Consider the following 13,586-nt stretch of genomic DNA (forward strand, 5'->3'; position numbering starts at 1 on the left):
CAATACCCTTGGTGAAAGCCAAGATCTTGCCATAGCAAGGCATTTGCACCATTAACCTGCTCGGGCTCTTTTCTTGCAGGTGCCTTTCTCCAACTGCAGCAGGGACTGCCTGCCGGGCACAAGGAAGGGCATCATTGAGGGGGAGCCCACCTGCTGCTTTGAGTGCGTGGACTGTCCCGACGGGGAGTACAGTGACGAGACAGGTAACGCCACAGAGCTGCTCTGGGCCTTGTCGAGGGCAGTGCCCTCCAGGCATCACCCGCAGTTGTGCTGAAATCACTTCCCTGCCGGTCTGGGCTGGTGCCTGCCTTGCCAGGAGGCTTCACAGAAAATCTTAGGGACTTCTGAGAATCTTACAGGAGTTAAGTCCTGTGGTCCTGTCTACTGGTTAGCCTGCTTGTCCCTTCTGCTCTGCATTAGAAAAATTAAGGCAGAGAACCTGAAAAACAACTTACATATAGAAAGCCTCTCAGGCAACCACAAGCAAATTCTACTGCACTGTAGCAGTAGTTTTTTTTTTCTCCAAAAACTTGGAGGAGGGAGAGATTCCCCATCCTAAATTCTGTAGTTATCTGTCTGCCCCATGTTTTCCTCAAACTGTCAGGGTTTTATTTCATGCTTTACAAAGAAATAACATCCATTACATCCCAGATTTCACAAGCAGAGAGAAATATTTCCCTTTATGGACTCACCAACTACAGGTTCTCTTGATCACTGGCACTACAAAAGATCAGAATCTGTGGATCCTACTGAGCACCCATGGACATGTTTTTTGTTTGTTTCATTGGGAGCTTGGATCAAACTACAGGTTCTGGAAGAGATGGAAAAGGTAAACTCAGGCCTAGAAATGGTTGACAAATTTTGAATTTCCAACACCATTAGTGGTCCCTCAGTATTGAGCCTCCCCAGGGTAATGAAGGCAAGTAAATTATATCAGGATATCAAGTCCTCTCTACACTGTAAGGCACTTGGGACCTCCTCACACTCTGTCTAGTGCACTGGTCCCAGCAGACCTTGCCAGAGATGAGCAATTCAAAACTGCTTGCAAAACTGAACAAGCGTTCTTTGGGAGAATCTAATTTGTGTCCTATCAGACAGGAATTATATTTTTTTACCATGACCATATAGGATACTTACAGGATGCATGGAAGCAGGATTTTCAGATTGAATTGAAGCAATTCTGGTCATGTGTAATAGGGATCTTCTGGTGTTTTTCACATAATTTTGGGAGCTAGCTTTGGTGTGGAGGTGAAATTTATGGGGCTGAGCTGGTGACTGTCAGAAGACAGTCACCAGCTGCAATTTCCTGCTGCAGTTTCCTGCTGCAATTTCAGCTGACAGTAACAGTCTTTATTTCCTGTACTTGCCAGTTTTATAGGCATAGAGAGCAACTTTACATCCAGCTCAGACAGAGATGCTACCAGAGGAAAAAATCTGTCTTTTCCCAGATGTTTGCTCCCACACTTTGTCTGGGAGCAGTGCTGGTACTTGTGCAGCCACGGAGTGGGTTGGATCAGATCTTTGGTCTTCCTGAAAAGAAGCTCTTGGGAGGCTGAGTTTCCAACTAGAATGAGAAGCTGTGTGGCCTCAAGTGTTGACAACGCAAAGGAGAGGGAAAGAATGAGCAGTCTTGCAGGAGGAGGGAGACTTGTTTTACTCCCTTCAGTGGCAGCATGGTCTCTAAGCCACCACAAGACAGCAGTGAAAGTTTGTCTTTCGGGTGCAGTGCTAAATAGCTGTCTCTGGCAGAGGCTGCTGGATTTCCTGCTACACAAAATTAACTTTGCTTTGTCTGCTTGCAGTTTGTAATGAACTTCCAGGTAAAAAGCACAAGAAAAATAAGAATTAACAGCTGAATGGATGTAAATGAAATGATGTGCTGATGACACCTTCTGATTGAGCTTTTGCATCTAGTGGCAGATTTTCAAACACCTTATGTGAGGCAAAAAGTCCTTAGGGATGCAGTGCATATCAGGCCATGGATGGTCTCCAACCACAGCTCAAGAGCAAGAGAGCTTGAAAGCCTTTGGCCTCATTAGCTGGGCATTCCTGACTTTTTCATTAGCATCAATCTCTGCTCTGGAAACTGTTGTCAGAGTCTGGGTCTGTGCTCAGGTGCAAAACTCAGAGGGTTCTTGCTGTTAAAGGAGTTTGTGAACTCTCTGCAGCCCCTTGCTATCCTTCTGGGATCCCAAAAGCAGAGGTAAGTTGAGACCTCCAACTCTCTGCTCTCAACCCCTTTCTACTGCCATCAAAAGAGTTGTGACCTTCCCTGCTAGAGCACAAGACCCATTTGAGTCAAAGAGGAAGAGCAGAAGCAACCGGTTATTAAGACACATCTTTCCCTGGCATTCCAACATGAAACGAGAATGAGCTGCAAGTCAAGGGCATTGCCTGCCTTCAGGGAAGAGCAATTTAAACACTAAGACTTGCCTCCATGGAATATGAAATAGGCTTTTGAAGCATTTAAGGAGACAAGCACGTTTTTAATTTTCTCTGTAATAGAAAAAGGCAGGATATTCAAATGATGATAAAAGTGTGAGAGGTATGAAGACAGACAGAAGTAGAAGATAAAGTAAAGGAACAAGGAAGAGGGAAAACCAGAGCCTGTGTAAGAGCTGATAGCAATCAAAGTTTGCAAAGTTTTGCCAAGAAATGGATTACAAAAAACCATGAGTGCAGAGGCAGGACTTCTTTTAAGCCAGAACCAAGCATGCTTTGTGTTTTGCTATATGGCCCATGGGAGGTTGGTTGTTTCAGAGTAAGAAACTCTGAGGCATTAATACATGACTCTGGGATCTGCGCACAGGAGTGCAACTCTCCGTATGTTTAAGATCAAGGCTAGTGTGTAGCTGCCATATATGTTACACTTCAGCTTCTCATTCTGACAAACTTTCCCTCTCCTTGTCACTTCTTTTTCAGATGCAAGTGCCTGTGACAAGTGCCCTGAGGATTACTGGTCCAACGAGAACCACACGTCCTGCATCCCCAAGCAGATAGAGTTTCTGGCCTGGACCGAGCCCTTTGGTATTGCTCTGACTCTCTTTGCTGTGCTTGGAATTTTCCTGACTTCTTTTGTTCTGGGAGTCTTCACCAAATTTCGGAACACACCCATCGTTAAGGCCACAAACCGGGAGCTATCCTACCTCCTCCTCTTTTCCTTGCTATGCTGCTTCTCCAGCTCATTGTTCTTCATTGGTGAGCCCCAGAATTGGACTTGTCGTCTGCGGCAGCCAGCTTTTGGCATCAGCTTTGTCCTCTGCATCTCCTGCATCCTGGTGAAAACCAACCGTGTCCTTCTTGTCTTTGAGGCAAAGATCCCCACAAGTCTCCACCGAAAGTGGTGGGGCCTCAACCTTCAGTTCCTCCTGGTATTCTTGTGCACGTTTGTGCAGATTGTCATCTGTGTGATTTGGCTCTATACAGCCCCACCATCCAGTTACCGAAACCATGAACTGGAGGATGAGATCATATTTATCACCTGCCACGAAGGCTCCCTGATGGCCCTCGGTTTCCTCATTGGCTACACCTGCCTACTGGCAGCCATCTGTTTCTTCTTTGCCTTCAAGTCTCGAAAGCTGCCTGAGAATTTTAACGAGGCCAAGTTCATCACCTTCAGCATGCTGATATTCTTCATCGTCTGGATCTCCTTCATTCCTGCTTACGCCAGCACGTATGGCAAGTTCGTGTCTGCTGTGGAGGTGATTGCAATACTGGCTGCCAGCTTTGGGCTTCTGGCCTGCATCTTCTTCAACAAAGTCTACATCATCCTCTTCAAGCCCTCCCGCAACACAATTGAGGAGGTGCGCTGCAGCACAGCTGCCCACGCTTTCAAAGTGGCTGCCAGGGCCACACTGAGACGGAGCAACGTGTCCCGCAAGCGCTCCAACAGCCTGGGGGGCTCCACCGGCTCCACCCCTTCCTCCTCCATCAGCAGCAAGAGCAACCACGAGGACCCTTTTCCTCTACCAGCCTGTGCCGAGCGGCAGCGCCAGCAGCAGCGCGGGTGCAAGCAGAAAGTCAGCTTTGGGAGCGGAACGGTGACCCTGTCGCTGAGCTTCGAGGAGCCACAGAAGAACGCCATGGCCAACAGGAACGCCAAGCGCCGGAACTCGCTGGAGGCCCAGAACAGTGACGACAGCCTGATGCGGCACCGGGCCCTGCTTCCCCTGCAGATCAATGAGCCCCTCGGGGCTGAGCCTGGCTTCCAGGCAGCTTCCAGCCCAGAAACCAGCTCACAGGAGTCAGTGGCAGGAGACAACAAAGAAGAGGAACCAAGCCCTGAGGCAGAGCCTTCCCTGCCATCGGTTAACTCCCGAAATTTTATAGGCACCGGAGGTGGCTCTGTCACAGAGAATACGGTACATTCCTAACGAAAGAAGATTGCAAAAAGTACACCAGGCCCAAGAGGAACTTGCTCACCTCTTGCTTCTGAATGGGAAAGGTAACAAAGACACACTGCTGTGACACAGCCCCACCATACCTTAAAGTTAGCGTCGGCAGGGTAGCACATGTGCCTCCAGAGGAAGGACTGTGTCTGGGGAGCCTTGGACTGAATTTGCATTTGCTTTATTGAAACCAGGACATCTCAGAAGGACAAGTGAAGATCGCCTCTGGTGGGGCTTAAGCAGAAGTCTGCATGCTGCCTCGCCTCCGTAAGCTTTTCCTGCCAGACTGCAACTCAGCTGACTATGGGAGGCACTAGGCAATTCCACTATACCCTGCTTTTACATTTATGTATAATATTCCTCTTTCCCACTATGTATGATATTCCCTCTTTATCCAGTATATGTGATCTGTAACCATGTGCGTCAGGACTCTCAGCTCTACAAAAGCAAGGTACACAGTTTCACTTCAGGAAAGCACAGTCATGGGGAAAATAAAAAAGCCCCCAACATCCTGCATGCTGTGTACAGCCAAGGGTGTGAACATGTAAAGTATTTAATGTGACAGAGCGCCCTGCTATTTATATTTAGTAATGTCCCAGTCTCTCCTTTCAGCCCAACGGGAAATACCGGACAATACTCTCCGTAGACTCCATTGCACTAGACCAAGCTACTTAGGTTCCTACTGGTTTCCTCCAACTGGAATAGCTTTACCTCCATCCTGCCTGCTTTGGTGGAGGGGGAGAACAGCTTGTAAATCCCTCCCAGAGAACGCTGCAAAAGCACAATGAGATGTATCCCTGATTATGTCGCTAATAGTTGTGTGCTTAACCAAGTGTTGCTGCTGTACTATTCCCACAAGGCATACATGGCTAACCCTTTCACTCCATGGTCAGTGTTGTGCTTTGCTGTATTAATCTGCCTCACACCTACACGGAACATTGCAACAGTCCTGGCGGTACTGGTGGGCCTGACACAGCAAATGAAACAAGGGGAAATGGAGGAGTTAGGGATGGAGGAGGTAATGGGATCACCAGAGCAGGTGAATATCTGAAGTGTGCGTGCTGGTAGATGATTGGGTGAGAAAGACATTCAGGCCTAGGTTCTTAGACACACATAAGTGACAAACGGATGAACTGGATACAGTTTTGCTCCTAAAGGCCACCTACTAGGTTATTTCCCAATCTGAAGAGAGGTGGACCTAACACAAGAATGGTGGACTGTACCTAAAGAAAAACACTAAGGATGTCAGTAGAGAGCATAGCAGAAGTTGATTATTCTTGTCCTACTCTTCCTAAAGCAGACATAGGTGCTCCTGGTTTTTCAAGGCATGCCTTGTTCTTTTTGATTTGTGCTGGAAAAGTTGAAGAGAGTCATTTGCAGAGAGATTTGTTGCAGCCTGATGAGAGAAGAAACATCCCTGGACAGCCTGGGAGGGAGGGCTAGGGTTACATTGCAGAATTTAATTCCCTCTTCCCAGATTCCCCATGGAAGATCAAGCATCTGTCAGGAAGATGTCAGTACCCTCCCTCATTGAGCATGAAGGTAGTCTAGAACTCTTCAAGAAAGGTAGATGGGCCTGCAGCTCAGTGTGAGCAGAGACAAAAGGACTGTGTTCGAATGCACTGGGGGAAACACCACAATTCTCTTGTTATTGTTTTTGCTTGGTTGTTCTTCTGCCAGGGCAGGCAAATAAAACTTACAGGAGAGATTTCTGTATAAAAACTTTGTTTTCCCACCTCCATGTGTTGACAAGGAAGAGAAGTTTTGACTTACAGGAGCAAAGTGGAAGTCCAGAACCCAAAGAAGAAGCAGGCTATTCAGACAAGTTGTTTTAACCCTTTTGTTGATCTGTTACATCCCCCTTGGAGTGGGCTCAAATTTTAACTACACCACATAAGGACCAACTCAACTATAAGTACAAGGCTTGCAAATCACAATATTTGATTAAAAATCTGACTCAGATGATTGGGGGGGGGTGGGGGGGAGAAAGTGATCTTGAAAACACAAATCTTTCCAGCCGAAATTCTGGAAACTACATTTTGCCCCTGGACCCAGCCAAGAGATGCTTACTGCTTCTAAAACATAGGTTCCTTCCCCAGGCTGCTGACTGTGGCCGTGGGCTCAGTTTAGGGTAGGGAATTGAGCTCCAGGGGCTCCTGAATCTAACTGCACAAACAGGGATTAGCAGTAGATGGCAGAGAGGTCTAAAAAAGGCATTTTGGTTATGGCCTACACTTCCAAAAATTCCAATAGCCGAGTAGTTTTAGTGCTAGTGAATCATTCCTACTGGAGCAAACCCAGCTCAACAACCCCTGAAGTGAAGCTGACAGCACTGAAACATGTAAGAGTTCAATGAGTGAAATGAAAATAACACCATTTACTTGTGCAAACCAAAGACTGTGTACAAACACGGGCAATGTAAGAAACAGAAAGTCACCATCAACTGCCTTGTCTGGAGGGCAATATTCACTAGCTATGTATACTAGCTATGCATTTGGGTGCTTTTCATTCCTTGGGTGTTTTTAATTCTTTACATTTACTTAAAAGGAATTTATACCCTGGCACACAATGAGTCTCCAAGAGCTACAATCATTTTTTAGCATGGCCAACAGTGCTGTATTTGCTGGGGAAGCCCCTTTCACCGTCTCTGCTCTCATACATGGAGCCCTGGGCCTGCAGCTCCAATGCTGCATGAGAGCTGCTGCTGCAGCTGATAGCAGTGACACACACGCTGGACACAAGGGAAGTTCAGTAAAAAAGGACCCCTTTGGGAAGGTGCTTTGTAGCCAAACCCCTTTTCCCATGCACGGAGAGGAGGATATATTCTCATCCTGTCAAGTCCAGGAGACGAGAAGGCTTAGTCAGGCACCTGTCCAAAAAGCCTATCAGTGTATCACACATGACAACACTTATGAAGTCATGTTGGGGAACATTCTTCTGTTGAAAGCCTGAGAACCTCCACTGACATTTCCGACCAGAAGATGCCACGTGAATGCCTCATCCCACCTACCATGGCTCAAAAATCCACTGGAAAGCTTGCCTCAGTGTGAGGTTTCATGAACTGTCCAGTGTGAAACAACAACAGTGTATCAGCTCTCTGGTGGGATTTCCACTGGAAAACTTGGGAACCATCCCAGTGAAGAGCCCAATTCTTCATTCCCAGTCTCCTGACAAACCTGGCAGAACTCTGCCTACTGAAAGCCCCAGCAGAGGATTTATTTATAGATGATACCAGAGGAAAGAAAACCTTCCCCATTATATTTCATTATATTTCACCATGTCCTCCCTGTCAATCCGTGAGCTCTGTTCAGTTTGCAATACCTGCTATTGTTAAATTTAGGTTTATATTGACCAACTTTACCAAGGGGTGCTGCAAAGTGGGAGGAGGAAGGTAGGTGTTTGTTGTTGGTTTTGCAAGTCTGGATGTTTAAATTGTGGGGAAATTTAGGTAAAGACCTGAACATTCAAACTAAAATTTCCCCAGGGATGTCCCAGGGGCTGGATAATTCAGTACCACCTTCAGCTTGCTGGCTGAGGAGCGGCAAAATCAGCGTGGGAGAGGGAATGATGAACGCGGTGAGCGAGGGAGTCCGGAGAGGGAGCAGGGCGCTGCGGGGAGAGGCGGCGCGGGGAAGGGAACCCGCAGCGGCTGAGGGCGGCAGCCCTGTCCCCTCGCGGGGCTGGAACGGAGGCGCCGCTCGCTGAGCAGCGGCTGCAGCCCTTCTGTGCAGGCCGCAGAATAAATTCTGCCGGCAGAGAGTGTCGCTTTCGGCTGGTTTTGTCTTCAATCAGCCTCGGGGCAGCGCCCATCCCGCTGGGCCACGCTGACCCCCGGCCCGGCTGGGCGGAGCCGTGCCCGGCCGCTCCCGCCCGCCGCGCCCCGCCCGCGGGCTCCAGCCCGGGCCCGGCACCGCCCCGGCACCGCCCCGGCGCTCCCGAGGGGCAGCCCCGGCCGGAGCGGAGCGTAGCACTGCTGCTGCTGCCATGTTGTGCGGGGGTGCCTCGGCGGCCCGGCCCGCCACCGAGGAGACGCAGCGGATCGCGGAGCAGGTGAGCGGCCGGGGCGCGGCCCGGGAGGGTCCCGCAGGCGGGGAAGGCCCGTGCGGGGCCCAGCGTGTGCTCGGCCATTGCTCCGCGGCTGAACGCCGAGACACCGCCCCCGGTGTTAAGGGGGGAAGGCATGGGGAGTGCGCGGAGCAGCCGGCGGCTCCCGGAGCTCCTTCCCTGTGCCCGCCTGGCTCCGAGGGACCGTGGGCAGCGCGGGGAAACTCGGCAGAGCCATTGCCTTGAGCTCGGGGAGCGAGCTCCTGTGCTGCTTACAGAATCTGTGCATGCGTTTGGGGTTTGGGTGTTTGTTCTTTGCCTGGGAAAGGGGGGATTGTTTGTTGTATTTATTTTTGAGGGGGTGAAACGTGGAATAAGCAAGAAAGCTCTTCGCTGCGTTTGCTTTTCCCCAACACAGAATTCAGCACCAAATCCTGATACTACTTACAGTACCTGAGATTACTGCTCGTGTTATTGGAGCAAATGCTTTTACTCTAAAAACGCCATCGTGCAACTAAGTTCTTTCAAACCACACGTTCTTCTTTTTGTCATGGAAACTCAAGTTCCTTCTGCTTTTTGCCTTTATCGGCTAAGATATGGTAATCTAGAGAGCAAAAATTAAGGATGCGCTCCAGCTTCTGACACTTTGTCATTGCCTGGGCCTGTTCCCCAGGCAGGAGGAGTTCCCAAACACATACAGAGCACCCAGAGGCACAACAGCTACTGAAATTAACGTTTGCCTTGTACAGTCTGAGGATTCTGTGTTTTAGGAAAAGGGAGAAATGTGCATCTCCTAAGCACCAGCCTGAGTTTGCAGTAATAAGCACATAATTGAGAATTGCTGAGAGTTGCAATTATTGCTTTGACCTGAAAAGGCTTACATGTCATGTTAAAGGTAATGCAGATATGCAATTAACATGGGCTTAAAACTAGGTTTGAAATCCTGACTTTCTGTTCTCTAGCACACTGCAGTGGTTTGGTAATCCAAAAACAAAATCCTGTTGGATTCAGAAGTGAGCAGAATTAACAAAAAAACTCGTGTTTTCATTTAAATCACCTAAATACTTTTAAAGTTTATCCAGCTTGGTTTGACTGCCAGTTTAAATTACTTCCTTTAATGAAATACAGGTGGGAAAACTCAAACTTGAAACTTGCCCATGCACTCATATCCTCATCTGGACACTGCTGGAGAAAACATTAGTTTTGTTAAATCGAGGTAGCCTTCTCAAATAATTTTGTTTGTTTAAAGTCAGGTCTTTTTGGAAATTTATTAGAGCCTGCCAGTTTGCTTGCCATAAACATATTCCCTGTTCCTGCTTTTCCAGTTCTTGCTTTCATTTTACAGTTTCATAAGAATCCTTGTGATGGCCAAATGTTGTTCAGTTTTGTGACCCACAGTGGGTGTAGTGTCACACAGGGCAGGAAGGCTTCCTTTGGCAGTGTCTGTCTTAGGAATAATCCCATAGGAACAGCTTCCTCACGACAGGGATTTCCACACAGGCCTGTTCAGCTTTGGCTCCTCACTGGTAATTGTGGCAGAGCTTGTCCAGGGTGATTGTGAGCCATCTGCTTTTTATTTAACTGCTCTGGCAGTGCAGGGCAAATAGGCCATGCAGGGCAGTGGAGAGTCTTCAGGGCATGATCATTTCCAGCCCTGTGACTGAATCATGGATTGTTTGGGTGGGAAGGGACTGCACCTCCTGCATGAGCACAGGGTCAGCATCCTCAGGCTGCTCACAACTTTGTCCTGTCAGTCTTGAAAACTTCCAAGGATAGACTCCTGCTGTAGTGCAGTCCTCAGGGGAAAGGTTTCTCATTATATCCAGCCTGAACCTCCAGTTTCAGTTTATGACCACTGTGTCTCATTCTTCTGCCATGTGGAAAGTTTCGTCCCTGTAAAGACCCTGGCCTCTTGTAGGTACTGGAAAGTTTTCTTCAAAGCTTTCTCTTCCCTGAGTAAGCTCATGTTCTTCCTCTCCTCACAGCACAAGTGCTCTAGCCATCCTGGTGTGCTCATGAGTGCTCCTGGTGACCCTTCACTGGGTTCACTACAGTTCATTGGTGTCTGGCTTGTACTGGGGGCACATTTTCTAACAAAGGCCGAGTAAAGGGTAATAATCACTCACCTGTCTTCTGGCTAGGCTCCTGTTGATGCAGCCCAGTATGCCATTAACTTTGTACCACTAGGACACAGTGCTGGCTCCTGTCCTCCAGGATTCCCAAATCCAGACAGAGATCAAGAACCAGGTCTTTGGGAGAGTATTTCTGTCTGGGATCTCCCTCTGCACCCTGAGGCAGGATGCTGGTTTGTCACATGCTGTGGTGACTCACAAACACCCTGATAAGCTTGCAGCTGCAGGACTCTGAGCTGTCTGTAGCCAGGGTCCAGTGTTCAGCTTCCTGATGGAAATACAAAATGTGCTGAGCTGGAGTGATTGAGTGACCTCAGAAACCAAAGCTGCCCAGTGCCTAAGATTGCTAAAGGAGCACAGGACAGGACAGGGCCAGTGGGAGACCTGTGTCTGCCCTGCTGCTTAAAATTTGTAAAAGTGTGATGAAAACTGAGCACTTGCTCCAACCTCTGACTCGGGAAAAGGGGAGGAGGCAGGAGTGAATCATGGTGTTTCTTCAGGTGCATCTTAGAATGCAGCTTGGATTTCCATATGGTAAAGAACAAACAGGAAAGTGTTCAAACATCATTATCTTGCTTGTGACGACATACTGATCATAACCTGGAGGAAGTGTAGAGGTATGGCCTCTGAGAGAAGATAAAAAGCATGGACACAGCTCTCAGGGACAGGATGGTCTCTGAAAAGGCACCAGAGTTCTGGGAGTTGGAGAGGTGGGAGAACACACCCCGTTGCAGGAATGGTTCTTCTGTTCCTGCTTCACCTACAGCACCTGACCAGTGACAAGCTGGCACTTGTTTTTCCCCAAGGAAGCCTGGGGGATTTAGGCAGGAGTGCAGATGTATCTATTTTCCTTGAATTTAGGAAAAGGAGAAGTACCCCATATAGCTGGAGGATCTACTCATTGCTGGTACCACTGCCTTGGGAGTGAAGGGAGGGCTGTGCAATGATGCAGTGCAGGAGGTGCAGCCTGGAGCAGGCAAGGACTTTCAAGCAAGGACTCTTAAGACGAACTCATCTTGGCTTGCAAAACAAAGGCTGAAATCTGCTTTCCTGACTAAGATTTTTCCATACAGCCACAATGTGCTAGAGTGCCCAGTGCAGGAGAGAAGAGCTGCATCTCAGGAGTTCATGGCTCCCTCTTGGGTACTGAACAGGTTATTTTGACTTCTTGAGCACTGTTTTGCAATTTGAAAACACAGATTCCAGCAGACACGCTGAAAGAACTGTCAAGTGTTTTCCAGACTTGGTGTCAGCCTATAGTGACTGACTCCCAGCTCTGACTCAGTTTGCTACCTCTGTAGATTCCTGGTCCTGCTCTCACACAAAACTTAACATGATTCATTTTGATCTTTTGATGTCTTAGGAAAAGTGGTAACTCTGTGTCTGGGAATTCAGCAGCAGTGAACTGTAAGCCTTAAGTCCTAAATACTTGAATCTTGCATCAGCCTTAAAGAATCTATTGTTTCCTTAAGGTAAAAGCTCAGCTAGAAGAAAAAGAAGGGAAGACCTTTGATGTCTTCACTGCAGTGGAGTTTAAAACTCAGGTGGTTGCTGGAACAAACTACTTCATCAAGGTAGAGCAACAACAACCTGGGTTGTTTCTTTTCTATTAATGTGTATAATCTTTGGAATGGTGGGTTTTTCCCTTTCTTAACTAGAGGAGAATGTTTATAATTTGACCTTAATAAGAAAAAAAATTGTACATTAAAAAGCCACAAATATCCACCTCCCAGCCCTACTCCATATCTGTTAAACAGAGAGATCATCTTTTCTCCATTTTCATGGGAAGATTAGGTGGTATTTCTGCAAAGTCATGGCTCCTAGTCCGGTTTGAAACAAGCCAGTGGTTTTTTCTTACTGCCTGTGTGCTGCTCCATCCTCGAACCAGCACAGCCTCTGCCACCCCTCCTGCTGCAGGTTGCTCTTCCTGCAGGGATCTTCTCACTGGGTTTCATGCTTTGCAGGTCCATGTTGGGAATGAGGAGTTCCTGCACCTGCGGGTGTTCAAGAGCCTCCCCCACGAGAATGAGCAGCTGAGCCTCCACAGCTACCAGGGCAGCAAGACAAAGCATGATGAACTGGCTTTTTTCTAGCAACCTTCTCTGCTGTGTTTCCCTCGCTGGTTCTTATGTGCATTTTCTACAGGCTGCAAAATGTTGAGTCCTGTGCCAGCAAAGGTGGAAAAATGTGTCTTTTTTTTTTTTTTTTTTATCATGGTGGAAAAATCAATTTCTTTTATGCCATTCTCTTCCTGTGCAATCTCCAAACCTGAGAGTCACAGGGTTCTCCTATTACCTGCACTAATGTAAATCCTACTTTTATTGCAACTTAACTTAGGCTTTAGTGCAACTTAATGAGAATACTGTTTGTGGACTTCCTTGGTCTGGAAATCAGGAGGGGAATGACACCAGTACTCATATATTTGCAGCAAGGAACAAAAGAAAAGCCTCGGTCTTTTCTGTGTTGTTTTGCAATTGTGAATATATGTGGAGATTTAAATTGTACTTTGTATTTTATGGGCAAAGACCTGATGAGAGACTCGAGCTGAAGCAATTTTGTAAGGAAGAGAAAGAGGCTTACAGTAGCTTGAAACAAACATTCCCTTGGTAATCGTGCTCATCTTCTTGCAGCAGTAGCATGTAATGTCCCGTAGAGGGTGTGTGAGTTTAAAATACCAAACCAGCTTGCTTATGATCTTGGTCCTATGGAAAAGTCCTGGCAAGGAACTTAAGCTGGATGAGCATTTATGCATTTTTAACAATAAACATTTCTTTTGACTTGAGATGGCATCTTTGACTGGTGCTTTAGTGTTCTCTTCTTTGGTTTTCACTATTGGTTATTATCTTGCTCAGCTTTTTTCCTTAAGTTTTTTTATATTCCAGCTTTTTTCCCTTAAGTATTTTTTATATTCCAGGTAAGGTTATGTTTATTCTATGTCTTAATTAGAAATACTTTGTTTTAGTCTTGTGACAGACAGGAAAGATAACTAGACCCTTGCAGGTATATCAGCAGCAAAAGGAAA

At 47.3% G+C, this 13,586-nt stretch overlaps 2 protein-coding genes across 2 annotated transcripts in view; both read left to right on the top strand.

Annotated features, from left to right (window-relative positions):
* The window catches only part of CASR (calcium sensing receptor), a 74,478-nt gene extending 68,382 nt beyond the window's left edge, over positions 1-6,096 (top strand). Inside the window, exons 6-7 of the mRNA XM_030266770.4 lie at positions 80-203; positions 2,923-6,096. Coding sequence (XP_030122630.4) covers positions 80-203; positions 2,923-4,373 — 1,575 coding nt within the window. The 3' untranslated portion in view covers positions 4,374-6,096. The remainder of the gene's footprint in view (positions 1-79; positions 204-2,922) is intronic.
* A 2,226-nt stretch (positions 6,097-8,322) lies between these two features.
* On the top strand, positions 8,323-13,346 carry CSTB (cystatin B (stefin B)). The gene is given in 3 exon segments (NM_001245857.1): positions 8,323-8,438; positions 12,037-12,138; positions 12,529-13,346. Coding segments are annotated over 3 exon segments (297 nt in total). The 5' UTR covers positions 8,323-8,372; the 3' UTR covers positions 12,658-13,346.
* The last annotated feature ends 240 nt before the right edge of the window (positions 13,347-13,586 follow it).

Source organism: Taeniopygia guttata, chromosome 1, assembly GCF_048771995.1.
Source record: "Taeniopygia guttata chromosome 1, bTaeGut7.mat, whole genome shotgun sequence".
Lineage (NCBI taxonomy): Eukaryota > Metazoa > Chordata > Aves > Passeriformes > Estrildidae > Taeniopygia > Taeniopygia guttata.